Here is a 26724-nt window from a genome sequence, read left to right as displayed (position 1 = left end):
TGAAACAAAAACAGGCGGTCGCAGGAAATGGTCAATCAGCATCTGTGGCGGGAGAAAGCGAGTTAATGTTTTAGGCCAATGACCTTTGGTCAGAACTGGAAAAAGTTAGAGATGTAATAGGTTTTAAGCAAGTGCAGAGGCAGGGACAGTGGGGGGAGGAAAGAACAAAAGGGAAGGCCTGTGATGGCTGCTTTTGCTGAAAGCCTTCGGAACTGAAGAGGGGTCTGCACCCGAAATGTAAAATCGTCTTCAACTTACCCGCTGTGTGTTTCCAGCGTTTTCTATTGTTACAGCATGGAAATTGTAGAGGGCGGGGGCTGGGGTGAATGATTGGGTGGAGGAAATGGAACAATGAGAAAAATAAATTGATCCCAAAGAAATCAACTACTTGCCTTGAACATAACATGTCCCAAGTTGCACTTCACATAAGTGAGAACAGACTGAGTGGTAGTAAGAAAATTGGGACAGTTGTTTCACAGCGCAGTTGTTTTGAGAAGGCTTTTAAAGGCAGGGAGCGAAGTAGCGAGTGGGGGTAGAGGAGTTAGGGTTTGAACCTGAACCCTTTTATTTCAAGGTGAGAATTCCTTGCAATTCTGTAATTTTCTAGAAACATCTAAAGCTGAATCTGAGTGAGGTTGGCAAATGTCCATGGTTGCAGGGTGAGCAGGGCTGGGAGCTTAACATACAGGGGTATTCAGTATTTAGGAAGGATCGACAAAAAAGAAAGGGAGGAGGGGTAGCATTGCTAGTAAAAGAGGGGATAAATGCAATTGAAAGGAAGGATATTAACTCAGTTAATACAGAATCTATATGGGTGGAGCTAAGAAATAGCGAGGGGCGAAAAACATTAATAGGAGTGGTATATAGGCCTCCAAATAGTAAAATAGAGGTTAGGGAGGGCATCACGAGGGAAATTAGAGAAGCGTGCAATAAGAGCACAGCTGTCATCATAGGTGACTTTAACTTACATATAGATTGGACTAGCCTAATCAGTAAAAATAATGAGGAGGAGGAATTCCTTGAGTGTTTGAGGGATGGTTATCTGGATCAATATGTCGAGGAACCAACTCGGGAACAGGCTATATTGGACTGGGTACTGTGCAATGAGAAGGGACTAATCAGTAATCTTGTTGTACGGGGACCCTTGGGTCAGAGCGATCATAACATGATCGATTTCTCACTCGAAATGGAGAGCGAAGAAATTGACTCAGAGACTAAGGTCCTGAATTTAAACAAGGGGAATTATGATGCCATGAGACGGGAACTGAGTAGGTCTGAGTGGACAACGTTCCTGGGAGGACTGGAGGTAGATAAACAATGGCAAACATTTAAAGATAGAATGACAAAATTGCAAAAATTGTTTATACCAATCTGGCATAAAAGGAAATCTAAAAAGGTGACTCAACCGTGGATAACAGGGGAAATTAGAGACAGCATAAAATCCAAAGATAGGGCGTATAAAATAGCCAAAAAAAGCGCCAGAGCGGAAGATTGGGAACAGTTTAAGATAGAGCAAAGGAGGGCAAAGGGCATGATCAAGAGGGGCAAAATAGCTTACGAAAACAAGCTGGCGGAAAATATAAAAACTAACTCCAAAAGCTTTTATAAATATATCAAAAGGAAAAGACTGGTGAAAACCAAAGTTGGTCCATTGCAGTCAGATACGGGGGAATATATAATGGGAAATAAGGAAATGGCAGATCAACTAAATGCATACTTTGGGTCAGTCTTTACGAAGGAAGACACAAAAAACCTCCCTGGGATATCGGGAAAAATAGGGACATTGGCAAAGGAGGAACTGACGCAAATCAATATCTCTAAGGATATGGTGTTAAGGAAGCTAAAGGGATTGAAGGTGGACAAATCCCCAGGGCCTGATAACATGCATCCTAGGGTACTGAAGGAGGTGGCCCTAGAGATAGCGGATGCACTAAGGATGATTTTTCAGAATTCATTAGACTCGGGAACAGTGCCGATGGATTGGAGGGTAGCTAACGTTACCCCACTATTCAAAAAGGGGGGTAGGGAAAAAGCAGGTAATTACAGACCTGTAAGCCTTACATCAGTTGTGGGCAAAATGCTGGAGTCCATCATTAAGGATGAAATAGCGGAGCACTTAGCAAATGGGGACAGGATAGGACAGAGTCAACATGGATTTACAAAGGGTAAATCGTGCTTGACTAATCTATTGGAATTTTTTGAGGGAGTAACTGGTAGAATAGATGGGGGAGAGCCAGTAGATGTGTACCTGGACTTCCAAAAGGCCTTCGATAAGGTCCCACATAAAAGATTAGCATGGAAAATTGAGGCTCATGGGATAAAGGGGAAAGTTTTGGCGTGGATAGGGAACTGGCTGTCAGATAGAAAACAGAGAGTTGGAATAAACGGCTCATTTTCTGAATGGCAGGCAGTAACAAGTGGGGTACCACAGGGATCTGTCCTGGGCCCCCAGCTGTTCACAATTTACATTAATGACCTGGATCAGGGAGTCGGATGCAGCATTTCCAAATTTGCAGACGACACTAAACTAGGAGGTGGGGTGGGCTCAGAGGAAGAGACCAGGAAGCTCCAGAGCGATTTGGACAGACTGGGCGATTGGGCGGATAAATGGCAGATGCACTATAATGTGGACAAGTGCGAAGTTATCCACCTTGGGTGCAGGAACGGGAGGGCAAATTATTATTTAAATGGCAATAGATTGGGAGAGGGGGAAGTACAGAGAGACCTGGGTGTTCTTGTACACCAGTCACTGAAGGCGAGCATGCAGGTGCAACAGGCGGTCAAGAAGGCAAACGGTATGCTGGCCTTCATAGCAAAAGGGTTAGAATACAGGAACAGGGATACCTTGCTGCAGCTGTACAGGGCACTGGTGAGACCACACCTCGAGTACTGTGTACAGTTTTGGTCGCCTCATCTGAGGAAGGATGTTCTTGCCATGGAGGGGGTGCAGCGGCGATTCACCAGGCTGATACCAGGAATGGCGGGAATGACCTATGAGGAGAGACTATGTAGTTTAGGGATGTACACACTGGAGTTTAGAAGATTGAGAGGGGACCTCATAGAAGTGTATAAAATTCTGACAGGTCTAGACAGACTGGATGCAGAAGGAATGTTTCCCTTGGCGGGTGAAAACAGAACTAGAGGACATAATTTAAGGATAAGGGCTAAACCATTTAGGACAGAGATGAGGGGGAATTTCTTCACTCAGAGAGTGGTGAACCTGTGGAACTCATTGCCACAGAGGGCAGTGTACGCCAGCTCATTAAATATATTTAAGAGGGAATTAGATATATTTCTACGGGCAAAAGGGGTTAAGGGTTACGGAGAGAAGGCGGGGACGGGATACTGAATTAAACGATCAGCCATGATCTCATTAAATGGCGGAGCAGGCACGAAGGGCCGAATGGCCTACTCCTGCTCCTATCTTCTATGTATCTATGTATCTATGAAATGTTTCACCTCGGCTCTAAGAAGCTCCCCTGATACAGCACCATTATTCAGAATGTACAGAATTCAATTGGAGAAAAGTTGGTCGCTCTGGAGCTAGTTAATTTTCTAGTTTAACTAACTGCTGTTTGCTGAAATTCTGAGTGTTTTGTGCTTGGCGCTAGGAGAAAGCTACCTACGGGTTGGATAATTTCCAAGAGTATAATTTTTGGGAAAACTGTTTCCTCGTAGACCAGAAGATTTTGCGGAAACCGAATCAGTTAGAACAACGCAAATGCACATTTTGCATCTGTACAGTATTTGCTGCTTTGCTCGTCGTCTCCTTTAGCTGGGAGACGATCTAGTGCAGATTTTTCAAAATAATGTTGACGGAAACTGAGTTTTTCTTCCGATTAAATTCTGCTTTATGGAGTGCTGCGTCTGTAATAAGAACATTGAATCTTGGCCATTGAGCTCAAATAACTCAAAGCAGGAACTTAAACTGAGATCCCTGGATTGGCGTCTAATGCTCCCCTGCAAGAGCTGTGAGCTACTATGTGCAATCCTATCTGTCTTGAATATTCTTAAATTGCAGCAGACTGTCTTAATTGATCTTAAGGTGTATTGGAATTATTCAGAATTGCTATCTAGAACTAGAAGAGTGAGAAAAGACCAGGGCTTCCATCGATGCTCACTGGTGGGTGGTGAATCCTCCATCACCAAACACTTGTAATGCTGACTGTTGGGGGGGATGCAAAAGCTGCAGCCAACTTGAGGAAAAACTCGGAGGAAATTCCTCCTCAACTCGCTTAAACTTTGACGCAAGCTCCAAGAGATCACTGGTGCCCGTGAAGTAACACTGTGCATTAACTAAACCCAGCTCCCCTGGATACATCAGGACTGCATGGGCCCAGAAAGAACCAGTTTTTATCTATGTAAATCCCCTTCAGAATTGGCCTTTGGGTTCTGGGGTCAGAGGTTTAATTCGCCAGCACTTAGTCGTATGAAGCATTGGTGTTTCTGGCGTTTATAAAAATCGCCTGGCACAGAAAGCAGCTGGACCAAGGATGGTTGTTGTTTGTTGATGTGAATGTTGACAGGCAGTGTGTCTATTATCGTGGGTCATTGCATGACTCTGCATTTAACATTCCTGGAATTTAAGTTTATTTTGGGAAAAACATCAATCTGAAGATAAATGTGGGGAAGGGTTGGGTGAGATGTTCTGGAGATAGGACGTTGCAGGCCGTACACCCTGTGCCGCCTCCTTGTACAGCTGAAAGAGGTCAACGCTGCATTTTTTAAAAATACACAATTAGGAAATTAGGTGGTTTCACAAGTGTTTATTCCAAGTGAAAATCAGTATTAAAAAAAAACTGATTGGGAAATTTGTGAATTCCACAAAACTGCTGAAAGCTGAGTGTCATCAGTCTACACACCTGCTAAAAACTTAAAATGGCCCACAAGTTTTTTTTATTCTGCATTTGAAAGATCAGTTCTCATGACTTGTTAAAGAGGAGGTAAAAGATTGGGGGGGAGAAATTCGGTTGTTAGCGCCACCGATTAATGCCTAAAGAGGCCGAGAAGTGGGGTGCTAGCCAATTTCCGGGCGGGCGCAGGGCGCCTCGCCCCATATTGAGCATGCATTTAGCGCCCGCTCATTGGCGCAGGCTGATTATGACATCATTTGAGTGTGCAACGCCTTTTGGGCGCCCCGGACCAGAAATTCAGTGGCGCCCCCCCCTCCGTAGCGCCTGGCGCTAATAGTGACAGCTTACCTGGAACCTTACCAAGTCGCTCTCGGGCTGGAGGAGCATTATTTAAAGGGGACTGGTGTGGTTTAAAAGCGGCAGCCATTTTTGGAGCACAACTTCCTCGAGAGCTACAAAGAGTTGCTGAGCTGCACACTGAGAGCCATTTGACCACTGAGCCAGCGCAGGCAGACAATCTTCAGCCTTCTGACCATCACCTTGCTGTTGGTGAGCCTTGACAACGGGGAACCTTCCTGTGGGCACTTATTATGGGGGCTGCGTTGCAGGGGAATGTCCTGCTGCTGAATCATCTGGAAAGGGCACTGAGACGCTGGGAGAGGGGGGCGGGCATGGCCAGACGGAGGCGGGCCAACAGACGTCGCCACAGCAGACCTTATGCTGGCAGGGTTTTCCGACAGCAGTTTTCCTACATGAACATGCAGGAGGAGCAGTGTGTCAGAAGGCTGCGATTTAGAAAGGAGGTGGTGACTGAGCTGTGCCAGCTGCTTCAGCCAGATCTGCAGCCTCAGATAAAGTGCAGGACATCTCTGTCGGTGGCTGAGAAGATGCCTGCTGGGCTGAACTTCTACGCGAGCGGCTCTTCTCAGGCTGCGCGTCAGAGGCTGATCAGAAGTAGCTTCTAGGCCCCTCTCTCGGAATGCTTGCTGCCATTCCAAGAACAGGAATGGAACCGGTCTGATACCCCCAAACCTGTGACGGGCAAGATGCATGTAAATAGCAGGCATGGCCATTGTAAATGAAGAAAGTGTTTCATTACACAAAATGTGGTTCCTTCAAACATGAGAAAGCTATGGCAACAGAAAGCTAAACTAATACACTGACACATAACTGGTTCTCACACCCGGGAGACTGTCCAAAACATCAATCACAGTCCGACCATCTTCCTTGGCCTTGATTCCACTGCGCCAACCAAAGCATCCAATGCCCCATCAGTGAGGCGTTCCGCCCTCTGCCTCACCCTTTCCATGTCTTGCTAGGCTGGTGCGCCACAGGTAGGCTCCCACCGCTTTGAAGGCCTACAAATAGACGAGTTAATGGCACAAATAACTACATATGGGTATGATCTTGTGGCCGTTACAGAAACATGGCTGCAGGGTGACAGTGCCTGGGAATTAAACATACCAGGTTATTTAACGATCAGGAAGGACAGGCAGGAAGGAAGGGGAGGTGGGGTGGCTATGTTAATAAAGGAAGGAATCACTTAAACAGAGAAATGATATTGGGTCAAAAGATCAGGATAATGAAACAGTTTGTGTGGAGGTAAGGAATAATAAGGGGAAAAAAACACTAGTGGGCGTAGTCTATAGGCCTCCGCACAGTTGCAACTCTGTTGGACGGAGTATCAATCAGGAAATAGTTGAGGCTTGTAATAACGGAGCATCTATAATTATGGGGGATTTTAACGATCATATTAATTGGACAAATCAAATTGGGCAGGGCTGCCTTGAGGATGAGTTCATTGAGTGTATTAGGGATGGGTTTCTTGAGCAGTATGTAACTGAACCGACCAGGGGGCAAGCAACCTTAGATCTGGTCCTGTGTAACTGTTGTGTCTGTGTGTTGATAGAGACACTGAAGACAGGAGTTGGTTTCATAGGTGTTTACTAAACAAAGTCTGGAGGGGAACTAACGGATACAACACAATATACAGGCTTATATAGCCCGATTGGCCATTACCGGCATTACAGTACACATGGGGCTCTTAAAGGCACATACACTACAATTCCTCCCCTTTTAGCCAACCAGTACATAATATTTTAAGTAATTATTAATTACATGTTACAAGAAAAATAATCTATACATTGCTGCAGTTAATTAATTATAAGTCAGTCTCTCTGGAGGCTTCCTGACTCGGTCCGGATAACGCCTCGGTGGTGTAGTAGTTTCTGGTGGTGTAGTAGATTCTTTTGGCAAGGCTGATTCGGCTTGAATGCCAGTGTCGGGTTCATCGGGTTCCAGTATCACCGGATCGGAGGTAGATATGGGTGTCTCTACTTCATCGTTAGGCGTATAGAGTTGTGGTGTAGGTTGTCCCTTTTCGGATGACACTATGATCTGGTCAGCATGGCGCCTTATTATGCTTTCTCCGATGTCCACGGTATACATCAGCGGTCCTAGTCGTGTGCAGATAGTTCCAGGCTGCCATTTCTCGGTACGGTAGTCCCGGGCCAAAACTTGTTGACCTATCTGGAAGGTTCTAGTTGGCCTTTCATTCATGCCTTGAAATTGCCGGTTCTCCACATCCCTTCTGATGTTGGGCTTGATCAAATCCAGCCGGCATCTTAGGCTTCTATTGAAGAACATCATGGCAGGAGTTTGGTTTGCAACCATATGTGTTGCATTCCTGTATGCGAACAAGAAGTTATCCACCTTGTGCTGAAGTTTTATGTCTTCATTACCCATGGCCTTTATGGCCTTCTTGAAGGTCTGGGCAAACCTTTCAGCCAATCCATTGGTGGCGGGATGGTATGGGGCGGACGTGTAGTGCTTAACCCCATTGTTTTTTAAGAACTTCCTGAATTCTTTGGACACAAATTGCGGTCCATTATCAGAACAGATCTGTTCCGGCAGCCCATTCCTGGCAAATATGGTCCTTAATACTGTGATGGTTTTTTCCGTGGTGGTGGAAGACATCTTTATTACCTCCGGCCACTTGGAGTGTGCATCAACCGCGATTAAGAACATTGAGTCCATAAATGGACCAGCAAAGTCGATGTGTACCCTTTGCCAGGGAGATGAGGGCCACTCCCATGGATGTAGAGGGGCTTGGGGTGGAGCGTTTTGGACCTTCTGGCATCCTAGGCAGCTCTTGGTCATTTCTTCGATGTCTCCATCGATACCTGGCCACCATACAAACGCTCTGGCTAGGTTCTTCATTTTCACTCCACCCAGATGCCCCTCGTGAAGCTCCTTTAGCACTTTATCCTGGAGTTTGGGTGGAATCACCACTCTGGATCCACACATCAAGGTTCCTCGGCACACTGACAGCTGTTCTCTTCTTTGCGAGAATGCTGGCAACAGTGGTTCACCATGTGCTGGCCATCCCTTCACCGTTAAATCGTAGACTCGTGAGAGAGTCGGGTCATTCCTCGTTTCCTTTTCAATGGCAGAATTTGTTACTGCTAGACATTCCACTATGGTTGAGTGGAACATCTCCACTGGGTCTACTGTAGGTGCCTCTTCTACCGTTGGCAACGGTAGGCGCGATAAACCGTCAGCATTCCCATGCTGTTTTGATCTTTTGTATTCTATGTTGTATTGGTGTGCCCCTAGAAAAAGGGACCACCTCTAGCCTTTACGCTGTCATAATGGGAACACCCTTTTTAGGGTTGAATATGGAGACGAGGGGTTGATAGTCAGTCAACAAGGTAAATTTTTGCCCGTGTAGGTAATGGTTGAATTTCTTCACTCCCCATACCAGGCTGAGTGCTTCCCTGTCGATTTGGGCATAGTTACGCTCAGCTGAGTTGAATGAGCGTGACGCAAAAGCTATCGGCCGTTCCGAGCCATCGGGGAATTTATGCAATTATACTGCTCCTATGCCGTAAGGGGATGCATCGCACGCCAGTCTGATCGACAGTGATGGGTTGAAATGAGCCAAAACTTCTTTGGACGTGATTAAGTCTTTGCATTTATGGAAGGCACGTTTACAGTCTTCGCTCCATTTCCAAATTACTCCTGTTTGTAGCAGTTCATTAAGAGGGTGTAGAAGAGTTGATAAGTTCGGTAAAAATTTATGATAGTAATTTATTAATCCCAGGAACGACCTTAATTGTGAAACATTTTCAGGTGCTGGGGCTTTTATGACCGCTTCAATTTTTTCAGGTGACTTATGCAACCCTTCCTTATTAATTATGTGGCCACAATATGATATTTGATTTTGGAAAAATTCGCACTTGGGGCGATTTGCTCGTAGGCCCTGTTCTCTCAGCCTAGTGAGCACCTGCTCCAAATTGGCAAGGTGCTCGTTGTCGTTTTCTCCTGTTACAAGGATGTCGTCTAGGTAGCATTGAGTCCCCGGAATCCCTTGGAGGACTTGCTCCATAGCTCTTTGCCAGATAGCTGGAGCGGATGCTACTCCAAAAACCAGTCGATTGTACTGGTACAGACCTTTGTGTGTATTTATCGTGAGATTTTTTAGAGGCCTCTTCAACCTCCATCTGTAGATATGCCTGTGCCAAGTCAATTTTGGTGAAACGTTTCCCTCCGGATAGTGAGGCGAAAATATCTTCTATCCTCGGAAGAGGATACTGTACCATGTGAAGGACCGGGTTTACAGTCACCTTGAAGTCTCCACAGATGCGAATTTTTCTCTGTTCTTCAGATTTATCATTATTCAATGCTTTCTGCATGACTGGAACGATGGGTGTTGCCCACTCACTCCAATCTATTTTGGATAATACGCCTGCATTTTCCAAATTCTCCAGCTCTGCCTCGACTGCTGGACGAATTGTGTATGGCACCGGTCTTGCTTTAAAAAACTTAGGGATTGCTGCATCTTCCACTTTTATTGAGGCGGTGATGCCTTTCAAGGTTCCCAGTTTCTCTTGAAACACTACTTTGGCGTTGGCCAAGATGTCTTTTAATCGTTCAGGTATGACGTCATCATCGTTTTTTTTCTTACTGGTCACCGTCAGTGCCTGAATGGAGTGCCAGTCTAAACGTATTTTCCTGATCCATTCACGTCCCAACAGCGGTGGGCCACCATCTTGTAGAATGTATAAATACAACTTTTGTATTTCCTTGCCGTTGTATACAACAGGCACCCTTATTTTTCCTTTGGGGTATACTTTCTGCCCCGTATATGTTTTCAAGATAATGGATGTGTCTTTTAAAGGTATATGTGGAAATAGCCGCTCGTAATCCCGTCGATTTATGACGGTCAGAGCTGACCCTGTATCTAGCTCCGTTTTAACTGGGGACCCTGCTATCGTGAGGGTAACCCAAATGGTCTGGTAATCATCTTTGGCAATTACATTATGTAATTTGAGACCGCTTAGTCTCTTGTTTTCAGAGTTGCTATCGCTCTTCTGGTCTTCGGAGCTACTGTCCGTCATCATTTGTACCTTTCTGTACTTTTCTTGATTTTTTTTTTTCCTGTCTGTGGATTTATTTTGTCCAGATCGGCATACCCGTGCAATGTGTCCAATCTTTCCGCATTGTTTGCATGCTTTGTCCTTGAACCAGCAGTCCCTCTGGTCATGGGTGGATCTGCCGCAGCGATAACATCTCTCGAAACCCTGTGTCATTTCATGGGTGCCGAAGTCCTGTGTCTTTTGTTGTATCTCTGCAGCTGCTTCGTATGATACAACCATACTGAAAGCCTTGTCCAGTGTTAAATCTTTCTCAGAAAGCAGTCTTTTCTGTGTTCCTTCACTTAGGAGACCGCAGACGAATTTGTGTCGAAGATAATCTGCTAGTCCTGCCCCGAATTGGCAGTGTTTTGATAGCTTTCTTAATTCGGTGAGGTAATCAGTGTTTCTTTCATTCTTGTGTTGATTTCTCTTGAAGAATTTGAATCGTTCCGCTATCAGCAGCGGTGTTGGGTTTAAGTGCTCCTGTAGGGTATCAACAATTTCTTAAAAATTCTTGTCCTTTGGTTTGGCTGGAGTGATTAAATTTCGTAACAGCCCGTATGTCTTTGCGCCCATTAGATTTAGCAGTACTGAAGCTTTTTTTTCATCTATTCCATTTGCGGTGCAATATACCTCCACTCTTTCCACATATGTGGTCCAATCCTCTATCTCGTTATCAAAAGCATCAATATTGCCAGACTTAGGCATCTTAGAAAAGATATGGCGCTTCCCGCGCTTTTCTTTCTTTTCTGCAGAAAAGATATGGCGCTTCCCGCGCTTTCCTGCCGATGACAACGCTGTTTCCCGCGGTTTCCGTTCTTCTTTTATTTATTTATTTATTTACAGTTGGAGGCTCGTTCCCGCCGGACTCTCTAGGTCTGAACGCCGACCTGCTTGCAGCGCCGGCCGTCTCCCAAGTGCTCCCTCCCCGTCTGTTACTGCTTGCCTCCGCTTTCGCTGCTTGGCCCAGCTGCAGAGCCAGCCGCTGGAGCCCCAGCCTGACGCCCAGGAAGGATTGCCGCAGTACCTGCCACCAGCTTGGCCAGCTGGTGAAACAACAGCTTCTTTCACTTCTTGATTCTTCTGGACGCCAGAGGAATCGATGTCCTTGAGGTGCTGCCGAATTGTAGGTAAGTCCGTTTCCACTTCGTCGCCACTGTTGTGTCTGTGTGTTGATAGAGACACTGAAGACAGGAGTTGGTTTCATAGGTGTTTACTAAACAAAGTCTGGAGGGGAACTAACGGATACAACACAATATACAGGCTTATATAGCCCGAGTGGCCATTACCGGCATTGCAGTACACATGGGGCTCTTAAAGGCACATACACTACAGTAACGAGACAGGATTAATTAAAAATGTCCTAGTAAAGGATCCCCTTGGAATGAGTGACCATAACATGGTTGAATTCCATATTCAATTAGAGGGTGAGAAGGTTGGATTTCAAACAAGCGTGCTAAGCTTGAATAAAGGAGACTATGAAGGTATGAGAGCGGAATTGAGTAGAGTGGATTGGGAAAATAGATTAAAGGGTAAGACGATACACGATCAGTGGTGTACATTTAAGGAGTTATTTTACAACTTCCAAAAAATATATATTCCACTGAGAAGAAAAGGGTGTAAAAGAAAAGACAGCCATCGTGGCTAAGTAAAGAAATTAGTATTCGACTAAAAACAAGGGCATATAAGGTAGCCAAATCTAGTGGGAGGATAGAGGATTGGGAAAACTTTAAAAGACAGCAAAAAAATAACAAAGATTGATTAAGAAAGGGAAGATAGCTTATGAAAGTAAATTAGCAAAAAATATAAAAACAGATAGTAAGAGTTTTTATAGTTATATAAAAAGAAAAAGGGTGGCTAAAGTAAATGTTGGTCCCTTAGAGGATGAGACCGGGAAATTAACGGTGGGAAATATGGAGATGGCAAAAACACTGAATGAATATTTTACATCAGTCTTTACAGTAGAAGACACTAAGAATATCCCAACACTGGACAAACAGGGGGCTAAAGGGGGGGAGGAGCTAAACACGATCAAAATAACTAAGGAAGCGGTACTCGGTAAAATAATGGGACTCAAGGCGGATAAATCACCTGGACCTGATGGCTTACATCCTAGGGTCTTGAGGGAAGTGGCGGTAGGGATTGTGGATGCATTGGTAATTTTCCAAAACTCCCTGGACTCAGCAAAGGTCCCGGCAGACTGGAAAACTGCTAATGTAACACCCTTATTTAAAAAGGGCAGTAGACAGAAGGCTGGAAACTATAGACCAGTTAGCCTAACATCTGTGGTAGGTAAAATATTGGAGTCCATTATTAAGGAGACAGTAACAGGACATTTGGATCATAATTTAATAGGACAAAGTCAGCATGGTTTTATGAAGGGGAAGTCATGTTTGACAAATTTGCTGGAGTTCTTTGAGGAAGTAACATATAGGGTGGATAAAGGGGAACCAGTGGACGTAGTGTATTTAGACTTCCAAAAGGCATTTGACAAGGTGCCACACAGAAGATTATTGCTTAAGATAAAAAATCACAGGATTGGGGGTAATATTCTGGCATGGATAGAGGATTGGCTATCTAACAGAAGGCAGAGAGTTGGGATAAATGGTTCATTCTCGGACTGGCAATCAGTAACTAGTGGTGTTCCGCAGGGGTCAGTGCTGGGTCCCCAACTCTTTACAATCTATATTAACGATTTGGAGGAGGGGACCGAATGTAACATATCAAAGTTTGCAGATGATACTAAGATGGGAGGGAAAGTAGTGAGTGAGGAGGACATAAAAAAACCTGCAAGGGGATATAGACAGGCTAAGTAAGTGGGCAGAGATTTGGCAGATGGAATACAATACTGGAAAGTGTGAGGTTATGCACTTTGGCAGGAAAAATCGTAGAGCAAGTTATTATCTTAATGGCAAAAAACTGGAAAGTACTGAAGTACAAAGGGATCTGGGGGTCCTGGTGCACGAAACTCAAAAGGTTAGTATGCAGGTGCAGCAAGTGATTAAGAAGGCCAATGGAATGTTGGCTTTCATTGCTAGGGGGATAGAATATAAAAATAGGGAGGTATTGCTTCAGTTGTACAAGGTATTGGTGAGACTGTACCTGGAATACTGCGTACAGTTTTGGTGTCCATACTTAAGAAAGGACGTACTTGCTCTCGAGTCAGTACAAAGAAGGTTCACTCAGTTAATCCCGGGGATGGACATATGAGGAGAGGTTGAGTAGATTGGGACTCTACTCATTGGAGTTCAGAAGAATGAGAGGCGATCTTATTGAAACATAGAAGATTGTGAAGGGGTTGGATCGGGTGGATGCGGGGAGGATGTTCCCGATGATGGGTGAAACTAGAACTAGGGGGCATAGTCTTAGAATAAGGGGCTGCTCTTTCAAAACTGAGATGAGGAGGAACTACTTCACTCAGAGGGTGGTAGGTCCATGGAATATGCTGCCCCAAAAAGCTGTAGAAGCTACATCATTACATAAATTTAAAACAGAAATAGACAATTTCCTAGAAGTAAAGGGAATTAAGGGTTACGGGGAGCGGGCAGGAATTTGGACATGAGTCTAGGTTCGGATCGGTCATGGCCCTGTGGGTAGCGGAGCGGGCCCAGGGGCTGTGTAGCCTGATCCTGCTCCTATTTCGTGTGTCTAATTCTGTTAGATTCGGGAGATGGTTCTGTGATAGTAGATTGGCGGTTAGGATCAGATCAGCCATGATCTTATTGAATGGCGGAGCAGGCTCGAGGGGCCGATTGGCCTACTCCTGCTCCTATTTCTTATGTTCTTAAGGCAGTGAGTGTGTCTGGTGATGCCAATTGACCTGCCCCTTTAAGAGCTGGCCGGCGCCTGTGTGTCTCAGGGAAAGTGATTATTGGCCGCACCTTCGCTGCGACCCGCCGCCGCGAAATTGGGTTGCGCCGTCGGGTTAGCGCCTTAAGAGTAGCGTGCAGCGCCTGATTTAGCGCCGCAATCACCTTTAGGGGCGCTGCAACCCAATATCACGCTAGGTGGCGCTAAACTTTGCGCATCGCCAGGACTAGCGCCCCAAACGCGGCTATACCAAATTTCTAGGCCCTAGATTAGATTCATTGCTGGGTGCTGGTGAGTTGCTAAATTCGTCACCTGGGCCGAGTGACTCCGTCACCTGACTGGCCTGTTTTGAACATGCTGTGAATTTCCGCTACCAAACCTACTTCACAAAAGGAATACAATTTAACCAAGTAGAGGCTGTGTTTATCGGGTTGCTCTGCCCGTTTCTACAATAAACAAAGGAAGTGTGGCTCAGGAACTGATGCTGCTCCATTCTACCCACAAATGCAGAACTTCCCCCCCACTGGGCAGAAATGATGTTACTCTGGAAATGAAGAGATTACATTAATTTGTGACATTGATGTCCTTTGTCCATCAGTCAAGCCATTGAGGATTCAAAGTACTTCATTTGTTTCTGAAAAATGTCGCTCACTTTTTCCTGCATGTTTTCAGAGAGTGCAATGAATACAGAATTTATGTAAAAACCATTGAAAATGATTGCATTTGTGTATATCTTCTGTATTTGCATTTACACACATTGAAACGGGGAGGCCCATCAAGGGGGTCACTATCCATTAGACAGTGCGTCACACATCTCTCATCCCTCCCCCCATATTCCTCGTTCTATTAACTCCCGGGGGTGGCATGAACATCAGAAATCCCATCTCCAAAACCCACATTAACAAATGTGGTTAAAAGGCAGTCTCTGGGTGTATGTTGTGCCACAAAATGGGTTACAATGGCGTACTGTGAAATAGCCAGCTTATCTTCAACTGTCAATAACAGCACGTTTAATTGTCCTTTGTTCCAGATAAGGAATAATAAAAAGACGGCAGTTCTGGTCAAGGAAGTTAACAGCAAGAAGCGACTGTTTATGATGTACAGACCAAACACTGGCAAACAGCTCAAACTAGAGAATTATATTGACCTAAAAAAGAAATATAAAAAGGTGAAAGAACATTGACTAAAATGAGCTAATTAAATGTGCATTAAGCAATAAGTGGCCTTGCTTGTGTTAGAACATTAAACTGAGCCCACTTTGGAGATAATGGCCTAGAAATTCGGTTGTGGGTTCGCCAGGGCTTTAGCGCTGGAAATTTAGCGCCGGCGCTAAGTCCCCTGCGCGCGCCAAAAATTCAGTAGCGCCGCGCCCAAACGGCTGCCGGCGCTACTAGAGGGTGCCAGCGCCTCGAAATGGGCGCTGAGTGCCGCATTGCGGCGCAATTCCGGCGCTGCGGCACCCGATGTGGTGCGGCAGGCTGGGGAAGTGCAGGCCTCCTCCTTCAGTTAAGGAGGAGCTGCCTGCACCCGCCCGCTGGCCGTTCAAATGTTCAGAGAAATGAGCCCGGCACCTCGGACAAGTGCCGGGCTTGCAGGCCAGACGCATCTGTTCCGGGGGTGGGGGGGGGGGGTGGAGGAGTCCGGGGAGGGAGGTGCGGGCAGGCGGCCGGCGGGAAAGCGGCCGGCTGCCGCGCGACCTTAATGCGCCGGCGCTAACTCCTGCAAGACTCGGTTGCCAAAGTCTTAGTTGCGGCTGCCACGGGCGAGGCGGCCGCAACTGAATTTCGGCGCTGGGGCCCGTCACCACGGCAACCGGGACGCTGCGCACACCGATGACGTCATCGGTGCCGGCGCAGCGCAACCGGTGTAACGCCGACGGAAGGGCCCCACTGAATTTGCCAACTGGCCATAACTCCGGCGCTAGGCCCTCCAGCGCCCCAAATGGGGCGCTAAGCCTAGTGAATTTCTAGGCCAATATGCCTACATCCTGAATTACCTTGTTTTTTCATTGCAGGACCTGGAATAGGTGAAGCACTGCTGCATTCGCAGTGTTTTTATTTAAACTTGATATATGCCATTGTAGCCGACTAAAACTGGAGCTGGCAAGGGGGCAAACTTTTTAATTGAGAACTGTTTCTGATGTAACATTTAACCTTTTTGTAACTATCTTCACAGGTATCCTCTGGGGAAGCAGAGTCACATTGGATGGAACAGTACAAGTCATCTGCAAACACTTGTACTCATGCATATTGGTTAGTATGGACGTAAAATAAAATGGCTAAAATGTCTCAACGTTGTACTATTTTCCTCTAATTGTGTCAATGCTACCTCAGATCCCCCTCGATCCCTCTATCTATCCTTGCAAACTACCGCCCCATCTCCAACTTCCCCCTCGTATCCAAAATCCTTGAACATATAGTCACCTCCCACATCTGTGCCCACCTTTCCCGCAACTCCATGTTTGAATCTTTCCAATTAGATTTGCACCGTTACAGCAATGAAAAGGTCTGAACCAAAGTCTCACCTGAAATTCTCAGTTATGTAATATCCCTCCTTGTCTTTCTCAACTTCTCTGCAGCTTTTGACATGGTTAACCACACCATCCTCCCCCCACACCTCTCCTCTGTTGTCCAGCTTGGAGGGACTGCCATGGCATAACTATCTTAACACTCTTAACTATCTGATCATGGCCAGAGCATCTCCAGCATTGGCTTCTCTTCCTGCCCCTGTACACTTACCTGCAGAGTCCTTCAACGATCTAACCCTGCTCCCTTCATCTTCCTCATCTACATACACCCCATGGCGACTTCAGCTTGCAACATGTACGCTGATGATACCCAGCTCTATCACTCTGCTGCCTCTGTGTTGTCAGCCTGTTTGTCCAATGTAGACTTGGAAGAGCTGCAGTTTCCTCCAGTTAAATACTGGGAATAGCAAAGCCATTCTCCAGCCCCATAACCCCCCCCCCCCAACAACCCGGAACTCTCCATTCCTCTGACTCTGATCTGTTGTGTATTTTCCAGGCCTACGCTCCACCATTAGTGGCCATGTCTAGCTGCTTGGGCCCCATGCTCTGGAACTCCCTCCTTAAACCCCTTCACCTCTTTCACCTCCTTTAAGACCCTGCTTAAAACCCACCTCTTTGGTCACCTTCCTGATATCTCCTTCTTTGGCTCATGTCCAATTTTTTAATTACACTTCTCTGAAGCGCTTTGCGGTGTTTTTCCTGTTCAAGCTGCTATATAAATACGTGTGTTGTACTTTATAATGGAGAGATGGCTTTGGAGGGTTCTTTTCCTTGAACAATTCTGTGGGCCAGGTGATGAGTTTCAGGACCTCTGTCCTTCAGTGTCTGAAGAGATGGAGCAGCACTGCCAGTTAACTTGTGTCCTCTCATAGACTTTTCAACATACCAAGACAAGTGCTGATGTCTGAAGATATTTGTACATCAATTAAGTAATGAACAATAGTTGTTGGGTGGATGCTTAAGTTCTCTAAGGGTGATGTGCTGTCACTGCGTAGTCAACTCAAGTTTAAATCACCAGTAATTCGAGCTTGTTACTCTCCAGTTCTGTTACTCTTGGTTCTTTACTAGATGGCTCGGAGTTGGAATGAAAGTTGTACTATGCGAGTGTACCCCTTTCAGAGTGACCGAATGCAAGTTTTCTGTTTAGAGTGGCAGTGACATACCAGGAAGACTGGCTGTCGGGACTGTAGAAATTTCCCAAAACTACAGGAGGAAGCATTGTGCCAATAGGGAACTTAAAATTGGTATTAATCTGGGAGGAAGCAGGAGACCGCACAGTGGTGTTGTGGAGCTCCAGCAATGTGTTGATGCATGGGAACTAGCAAGCTCATGCTAGACGTTTTATTGCAGGTAGAGAAAATTAGAGAACAACCATCTCGAGCTGCATCCCAGTCAGTGGTCTGGGTTAGGTATTCGGAGAGGGATGGTAGTTGGTTTCCAGTTTGTTCAATTTCATTGGAGAACGAAGTAGTTAGTAATTTCCAATAAAAAAAACGCTCGAGTTTGAATTGCAACTGCAGTGAAAATGAGCACTTTTGCAAAACCATGTCCACGTGATGGTGCAAAGCATCATTGGTCATCTTGCAGTGGTTCCTTGATTTGTATGAAAGATTGATGTTACATGAGTCCTATATTGTCTCTGACTTGTGGATTTTTTACTCCAACACAAATGGTCTTCATGCAGAGGGTGTGAGAATGTGGAAGGCACTGCCCCAGAAGCAGAATCAATTGAGGTGCCTTAAAGAAGGGTAGATACTTGGGAAGTAAGCATGTTAAAGGATATGGGGAATTGTGATTAAAAAGAGAGCCAACCATATCTAACTAGAGTAAGTGCTAGAGCAGGGTCAGTGGGCCGTGTTAATGTTGGGAAGAAACTGCAATGTACCAACAAAGGAGTGTTTTTTCCTCTCCAAACATTGTTTCTCTTGGATTTGATTTTGATTGAATGGTGCAATGTGTTGTCTCTGTTACAGATTTTCACTTGTTTAAGAAATGTTATTCTTTTCCTGGCTTTCCCGCTTCCACGCAGTATCTTTCCCAGCCAGAGCCTCTGTTAATGGCTTGCTATAATTGCACTGTGGTCCATCTAGTAGTTACCCATAGGTTTAGTAGATGTGGGGGTTTGGACCTAGGCTGCATGTGTTGGAATCAGAGCTGTAGCTATGTGTCAGCCATTTTAATTCAGCTATAAAAATTCATTAGCAATGTCATTAATTCTGTGTTAACGTGGAAAGAAGTTGAGTGGGGAAGGATGTCTGCCTCATTCCTCTGGATACAGGCTTCATGATGGTGAACCAACACCATCAACTGCAGACAAGTCCTCATGCACTTCAGATCCCGAGGGGTCTTTGGAGAGTGAAACTGCTCCTTTTGTAACTCATTGTTTTATGTTAATAGGCGTGGAAACTGCAAGAAAGTAAGCCTTGGAATGGTTTGCGAAGTTGGGCTGCGGTGCCGTATGTATCACGTCCTCTGTGGTTCAGTTCTTAGTGTCTGGACAAAAGTGGAAGGAGTCTTGGCCTCAGTGAGTGGGACAAATGTAAAAATGCAGATTGTGCGATTAAAAACAGAAGATGGGCAAAGGATTGTAGGTGAGTGCGTGCAATGGATTAGTATTCTACAGAAAGCGGAAACATTGCAATTTGCTTTATAGTGAGGCTGGCTTGTAATTTGCCTGTCAAAAAATGCAATAAATCAGTTCCTGTCAGCGAATTAATGTGCCTGCGGGGGGTCTTGTCGAATGATAACCACACATGGCATCCCACTTTCGTGTAACTAACTTGGGTTCGTAAAATTAGGGCTGTTCTTTTCTCAGTGTTCCCATCACAAGCTCCATTTTGGATTTTATTTTCGTGTTTTCAACCCTTGGAGGAGTGGAGAATCCCTTTAACCTTTTATGTATTAAGTCGCTAGTAATCTTTAGCTGTTTTTATTGTGTTCTTTGACTGCTGGGCCCCATAGCCAGCGGCCAGATGCAGATAAAATTGATCATTCTTTGGCAGCCGGGGAGACTCGTTATTTTCTGTGGGTCTTGGCGACTCTCCTATCTGCCAGGAAAGTGCTGCCGCCTTTGATTTGTAGAACCACACTCCTGTGATACACCGTGCAATTGTCACCTCGGCACTTCCATCCTTGTACGTTTTACAAAGTCACAATGTCACTGGTTGATATCACGATGTAATTATGTTGCGCAGTGGACAATTTATCATGGCTGCTCTGTGCATGCGTTTTCACTTCGAACATACTTTGCTCTCCGTTAATGGAGACTGCTACAGCTTGAAGCTAAATTGAGGAGAGCAACACTCTTGGTCTACTCTCCCAATTAACTCCTTTGTATGTAGAGCTTTTGCTATTAGCTCCTGTGTAGTGCAGTGTTTACTTGGGTCCTGGGTAGGAAATATCACTGGGCCATTTGTGCCTGAGCTGTACAGGAAACTTTGTGTAATCCGGAGGCTAAATGTCCGGCAAGCTCGAGCCACCAGCAAAAATCAGGAGCCGTTTTGTTCGTTTTTTTTTCTTCTCGTGGCTTTTTTTTTTTCCAACAGTCAGGCTCTGCAAAGTCTCTGTAGCTTAGCAACAGCTTCAGAGAGACGCTTCCAAGGTACGGGCCGACTGTTTAGAAGCTGTTGCTAAGCAACAGTGTCTGTTGTCAGATACGGAGATGAAAAGCTCTGTATGCTTCAACATTAACACTGGTGTGTCCAGCAGTTTTGAGGGAACGGCAACAGCTCGGTGCCGGATAGCACAAAGTTTCCTGTACTGAGCATTCCAGTGGAAAAAAGTACATGTGTAATATAAGGAACATAAACCATTGCCAGCCTATGTAGCACAATCTAGATATCCTGCAGCTGTAGAATTGATTTTTTTTTTATTCATTCATAACGTGGGCATTGCTGGCAAAGCCAGCATTTATTGCCCATGAGAAGGTGGTGATGAGCCACCTTATACAACTGAGTGGCTTGTTCAGCCATTTCAGAGGGCAGTTAAAAATCAACCACATTGCTGTGGGTCTGGAGTCACATATCAGCCAGACCGGGTAAGGACGGCAGATTTCCTTCATTAGTGAACCAGATGGGGCTTTACGACAATTTGGTAGTTTCGCGGTCACCATTACTGATACTAGCTTTGTATTCCACATTTATTTAATTAGCTGAATTTAAATTCCCCAGCAGCTGTGGTGGGATTTGAACTCATGTCTCTGGATCATTAGTCCAGGCCTCTGGATTACTCGTCCACTATGCTACTGTACCCCATGTTTCAAATGTCAGGTTTATAATTCAATAGAGAACCAAGCTGAATGCAGAAAGTACAGAGAACTGAAAGGGGAAATAAGAGGGGCAAAGAGAGTGTATGAGAATAGATTCGCAGGTAACATAAAAGGGAGAGTCTTTTATAAAGATATGAATCGTAAAAGTCAAAGGAAGTGTGGGGTCGATTAGGGACCAAAAAGGAGATCATCTTGTGGAGACAGAGGGTATGGTTGAGGTACTAAAAGAGTACTTTGCACCTGTCTTCATTAAAGAGGAGGATGCTGTCAATGTCATGGTAAAGGATGAGTTGGTCAAGAAATTGGATCGGATAAAAAGAGATACAGAAGTTTGGCAGCGCTCCAAGAAAAGTCACCCGGTCCGAATGAAATGCATTCTGGGTTGCTGAAGGAAGTAAGGGTGGAAATTGCGGAGGCTCTGGCCACAATCTTCCAATCCTCCTTAGACTAGCTATGGAAAAGGACAGGGAGCAATCTAGAGTAAAAATACTTCATTGGAGGAAAGCCAATTTCAGTGGGTTGAGAATGGATCTGGCCCAGGTAAATGGGAATCAAAGATTGGCAGGCAAAACTGTAATCGAACTGCCTTTAAAGAGGACATGGTTCGGGTACAGTCAAGGTACATTCCCACGAGCCGGAAAGGTAGGGCAACCAGAGCTCCCTGGAGACATTAATCCAGGACACAATTAATTGGGATTTGGAAAAGTATGGGTAAATAAATTAAAGTCAGCACTGATTATTTAAGGGCAAATTGGGTTTGACTAACTTGATCGAGTTCTTTGAAGTAACAGAGAGGATTGATGAGGGTAGTGTGGTTGTGTGTATGGACTTTCAAAAGGCTTTTGCTGAAGTACCATATAATATTGTTAACAAAATTGAAGCCCATTGGATTAACAGGACAGTGGCTTGGTGGGTACGAAATTGGTTAATCAAATCAAATCAAATCAACTTTTATTGTCATTGTTAGTGCACAAGTGCAGTACAACGAAATGTAGGCTTGCGGCTCCCGAGAGTGTACAATTTGGATTAGGACACTTAAACATTTCAACATACATTTGTACATATATATTAGCATAAATATGACCATAATAAAGTGCATCGGCAGATGTGCAGGCTTTAGTGTTTATTTGTGGAGTTCAGTAGGATGACAGCCCTGGGAAAGAAGCTGTTCCTAAATCTGGTCGTACGAGTGCGAATGCATCTGTAGCGTCTTCCAGATGGTAGGAGGGCGAACAGACTGTGGCTGGGGTGGGTAGGGTCTTTGATGATGGACCGTGCCCTCCGTAGGCAGCGTTTGATATATATGTTCTATGGTCGGTAGCCGGGTGAAGTGTCGTGGTGAACAGTTGTTTTTCAGACTGGAGGGAAATATACAGTGGTATCCCCCAGGGGTCAGTATTAGGTCTGTTTGATATAGATGGATAGATATATGACTTGGATGTACAGGGCATAATTTCGAGTTTTGATCTGGAATGCACTGCCTGAAAGAGCGGTGGAAGTAGATTTCACAAGAACAAACTTATTTAGTACAGTCCATTCTCAGCCAGATTTGAGCACCCTGTTCTAGTACAGCCTTACAAAAACTCTCAAAGGATCGAAGTACATTGTTTGTTTGCCACCTATTAATGCCAGAGCTTGACTTCTCAGTAAGGGTTAGCTTCTTCCTGCTCCTAGTTGCAGATCAGTGATGCTTTAGTTCGGAAGATTGTGTTCATAGGCTACTGCACTTTGGATGTGCCCAGCTTCATACCTGCAGTACCAAGGTTTGGAGAGGCAAACATTTTGTAGGTTTCAGGAAGTCAGAGATCAGACCCAAGAAGGCGTCAAATTCCTCATTCACGCTCGGAATCAATCACTCTCATTGTTTAGCCTTTATCCTGGAAAGAGAGATCCCTCCTCACTGACCAGTGTGACCAACAAGGATGGGGCCTTATTTCTGGGGATGGGGCAGCGCGGTGGCATAGTGGTTAGCACTGTTGCCTCACAACGCCAGAGACCCGGGTTCAAATCCGGCCTCGGGTGACTGTGTGGAGTTTGCACATTCTCCCCGTGTTTGCGTGGGTTTTCTCCGGGTGCTCTGGTTTCCTCCCACAGTCCAAAGATGTGCGGGTTAGGTTGATTGGCCAAGATAAAAATTGGCCCTTAGTGTTAGGGGGGATTAAATACGCGGGGTTACGGGGATAGGGCTTGTGTGGGATGGCTGTCGGCGTAGGGACCGGGTGCTAGGGTTTGGATGATCAGCCATGATCTCGTTGAATGGCGGAGCAGGCTCGAAGGGCCGAATGGCCTACTCCTGCTCCTATCTTCTATGTTTCTGTGATTGGGACCGTGGCCGATTACAGGCTACTGATAAAATCCCATGTGACTGAAGCAGACGGCCGCGAGAGATTGCCCTGCTAATTTTGTATCTTCTATCCACGCGTCTTAATGTTTGAATGTTGTGTTTTGGTTCATCGGTTGGTAACTTGGGTGCAAAACTGGTCGATACTGTCACTTGGGTTTGGTGTGACCCTGAAATCTGATCAGAATGCTACTTTTTACTCTCAGAAAATGAAGGTTGTGATCACACCGATGTACTTTTTAATTATGTTTAACCTACATTTTCTAATTTTGTTTTAACAGGTTTGATCATTCCACAGAACTGTCTCTCTCCATTGATGAACATTCTGTCAACGTCGGACCAGTCACAACAGCTGGCGCTGCAGCAGCAACAGATGTGGCAGCAGCTCCACCCTCAGAGCATGAGTCACATGAGCAACACATAGTGACTGCCGGACTGCACATACTTGACTGCTAACCTTACTTGAAAAGTAAATTACAGAAGTGCACCACCGTGTGACCTTCACTATTTTCAGGAATTCAGGGTCATGTTCCAAAGAGATTCCTTGATTAGTGAAGTATCGGTGAAAGTAGTGAATCTGGGATTACCTGTAATTAAATCAGAGACGAGTTCTGATTAACAAACGGGCGACAGTTGAAGGCCAAGAAGTTGGACGTTTTACTTTTTTTTTCTTCCCCCTCCTGAGACTCTTCATGTTAGCACTTTGTTCTTTACTGACACTAGCTGCTATAATTCTCCACTTCCATTTCTGCTGTTCAAGTAATGGAAAGCAATGTGTGCATGTGCACACCAGTCAAACGCTTCACCGATGAATTAATTTCACTTTTCATTTCCTGTGTCCTGTTTTGTAGCATAAGTGAGGACATTTTGTAACTTCTTTGTTACAAATGCGAGTGCACTGGTTCTGGAGACATGCTGAGGGCTACGTTACTTACTGTACGTACCGAGAATGTTTCACTTTAAATACAAGCTTATTGGACCCTGTAAAATTTTCATAACTCTGGGCTGGGTTTGTAAACCCTGCAGTCTTAAAAGAGAACAAGCATTCATTCAGGGTTTGATTATCATGCATATCCTATGAGCAGGATGTAAATATGATACAAAAATTTGCAAAAATCCTGGCCTATTTAAAAAAAAAAAAGGCGGTATAATTGAAAATTTATGGGGGGATTTAATTACTTTATACAGAGCGGTTTTGAATATGTTGATATGCTTTCTTTCTCCACGATGTGTAATTTCTGGGTAACTGCAAAATGTATGTTCTGTATTTCAGTGTTTCATGGCACAATCTTAAATTATCTGGTGATTTTATATTAAAATTCTGAGAACCACTTTAACAGCTCCATCATATTTAATCACTCATCTAGTATTGCTTACTCATTTTCGACCATGCAATTTTATGCAACACTTACTATTGTTTAGATGACATCTTTCAACATAGTGGAGAGCAGTTTTTAAATAAAAACTAATTTGTGAAGCTTAATCGAATATTCCGGATGACTGTAATCTCGAGTGCATGTAAGTTGTGGCTGGTGTGGGAAGTTTAAATGCTGCCACCCGTCAGTCATAAAATATCAAAGCTAATAATTCAAGTAAGAAATGTACATCTCGTACTCTTGTGTTCTTCCAATTCACAATACGTTGGTTGCACGTTTTACTCATGCTGGTGAAGCCGATTACTTAGTCGGGCTGTGAAATGTAAGAAGGGAGCCTCTGAAGACAACTGCACCATGTGTGGTTTCCTCACGTGCTGTTCACACAGTTCAACGCTGTTAAGTATTTAACAGAGCGTAGATATTACTTCAGTTAGTCAGACTTGTACTGTACAAATGTGTATAGTCTCAGCTATGATATCAATACTTTGTTTTGACTATAAATAGTTTTGTCAACTTTATCAGAATAGCAAGGAAGTTTTGCCATTTCATGCTGGCGCAAGTTGCACTACTGAAGATACCGAATTGTTTGTAACTATATTTAAGTTTAGAATTGTCAACAAATACATTACTGCAAGACACAGGCCTCTTGCAGCAGACTATTAATAAATCATATTGTATTAATGGAAACTAGTGGTGGAGTTTTTAAAGATGAGAAAAGTGATGATGTGCATTATGGAGGATACAGAGCAGGATCCCGATGGTTGTGTATATTCTGACGGAACAACACTAAAGTGATTAAAAATACGGTTGAATATTCAATGTGAACTGGTTACGCTTTCCCGTTTTGCTAATATTGCTGTGGTAAGTATTGAAATTGTATAGAAATTTTCCTCATTCATCCAGTATTCCAACTGGGGAAAAGGGGAGAGGGAGGAGAAATGTTGGTGTTCTCTTTGACCTTATCACCATTGCTGTTTGGAGAGGCGCGCTTCCCTCTCTGCTCTCTTAACTGGGGAACGTTTACCTCCTGGAATTTAAATCTTTAGCGCCAATTCATGCCTGAGCCATTGAATCCCTGGACTCATCAACATTTTTAGGGCATTTATGATGTTGGCTCCTATTTTAGCTTGAGATTCATGAGCTTCATTCTCCACTAGTAGGTGTATCTTTATTTGGCATTTGAATAGGACATCACAGTCACGCCCATGTTTTAGACTTCAGTGTGTATCACAGTTTAATTCCTCCAAGTCATAGTGTCAATTCCACAGATCTGTGTAAAAAGAAAGTATTTTGTTTACGGATCCTTGCCATTATCTTTGACCGACGTGAAGGATATTCAGTCTTTAGTTTTGGAAATGTGTCCACATTCGGAGCTTCCTATTTCTGTTTAAGTTCATGTTGGCCACAACTACTATCTCTTTCAAAATAACTAGTGTGCTTCTAAAATAAAACCTTAGATACATACAAACGGGCTGATGCCAACAAGATTTCTGTGGTATCAAATTCTTGGGAGCAATGTCTTTTATTGTCTATTCCTCTTTCTCTTCCTTTCCCCCCCCCCCCCCCCCCCTTGCCCATTTGTTGACTAGTATGTGAAGGTTGATTTAGATTCGAAGCAGAAGGAAGACTGAATATAGTAGGTCTTAACCTACTGGTTTACTTCAGCTAAATAATGAAGTTTGATTAACTCTACAGCAATTGATATGCCAGAGTTTTGTTTGGGAGCAGAATTCTGTGACTTGTGTTGTGCAGTTTTAGCAATGTAGGCTGTGGCAATTGAACATTGAGCCTGTGAATGAAGCTTTGTTGAGATTACAGGCAACCAAGATTGAGGTTAAAAACAGAAAATGCTGCAACACTCAGCAGGCCAGACCCCATCTGTGGAAAGAGAAACTGTTAACGTTTCAGGTCGATGACCTTTCATCAGAAGATTGAGGTGCGTTTGGGCAGAATGGGCCTTGTAAGCCAAGACGTTAAATGTACAAAAGCAAAATACTGCGGCTACTGGAAATCTGAAATAGAAACATAAAAAACAATAGAAGATAGGAGTAGGCCATTCGGCCCCTCGAGCCTGCTCCGCCATTCAATGTGATCATGGCTGATCATCCAATTTCAGTACCCTGTCCCTGCTTT

General features: G+C 44.6%; 1 protein-coding gene across 3 annotated transcripts in view; it reads left to right on the top strand.

Annotated features, from left to right (window-relative positions):
- The window catches only part of sbno1 (strawberry notch homolog 1 (Drosophila)), a 106923-nt gene extending 82376 nt beyond the window's left edge, over positions 1-24547 (top strand). For all 3 annotated transcript variants that reach the window (XM_086011844.1, XM_086011843.1, XM_086011845.1), the window contains 4 exons: positions 15111-15248; positions 16256-16332; positions 19005-19198; positions 23497-24547. In XM_086011844.1, coding sequence (XP_085867970.1) covers positions 15111-15248; positions 16256-16332; positions 19005-19198; positions 23497-23639 — 552 coding nt within the window. In that variant the 3' untranslated portion in view covers positions 23640-24547. The remainder of the gene's footprint in view (positions 1-15110; positions 15249-16255; positions 16333-19004; positions 19199-23496) is intronic.
- The last annotated feature ends 2177 nt before the right edge of the window (positions 24548-26724 follow it).

Source organism: Somniosus microcephalus, chromosome 19 (genome assembly GCF_052327205.1).
Source record: "Somniosus microcephalus isolate GS21.2 chromosome 19, FLI_Smic_1.0, whole genome shotgun sequence".
Lineage (NCBI taxonomy): Eukaryota > Metazoa > Chordata > Chondrichthyes > Squaliformes > Somniosidae > Somniosus > Somniosus microcephalus.
Note: the sequence above shows the minus strand (reverse complement) of the source record. Positions and strands in the feature narration are given on the sequence as shown.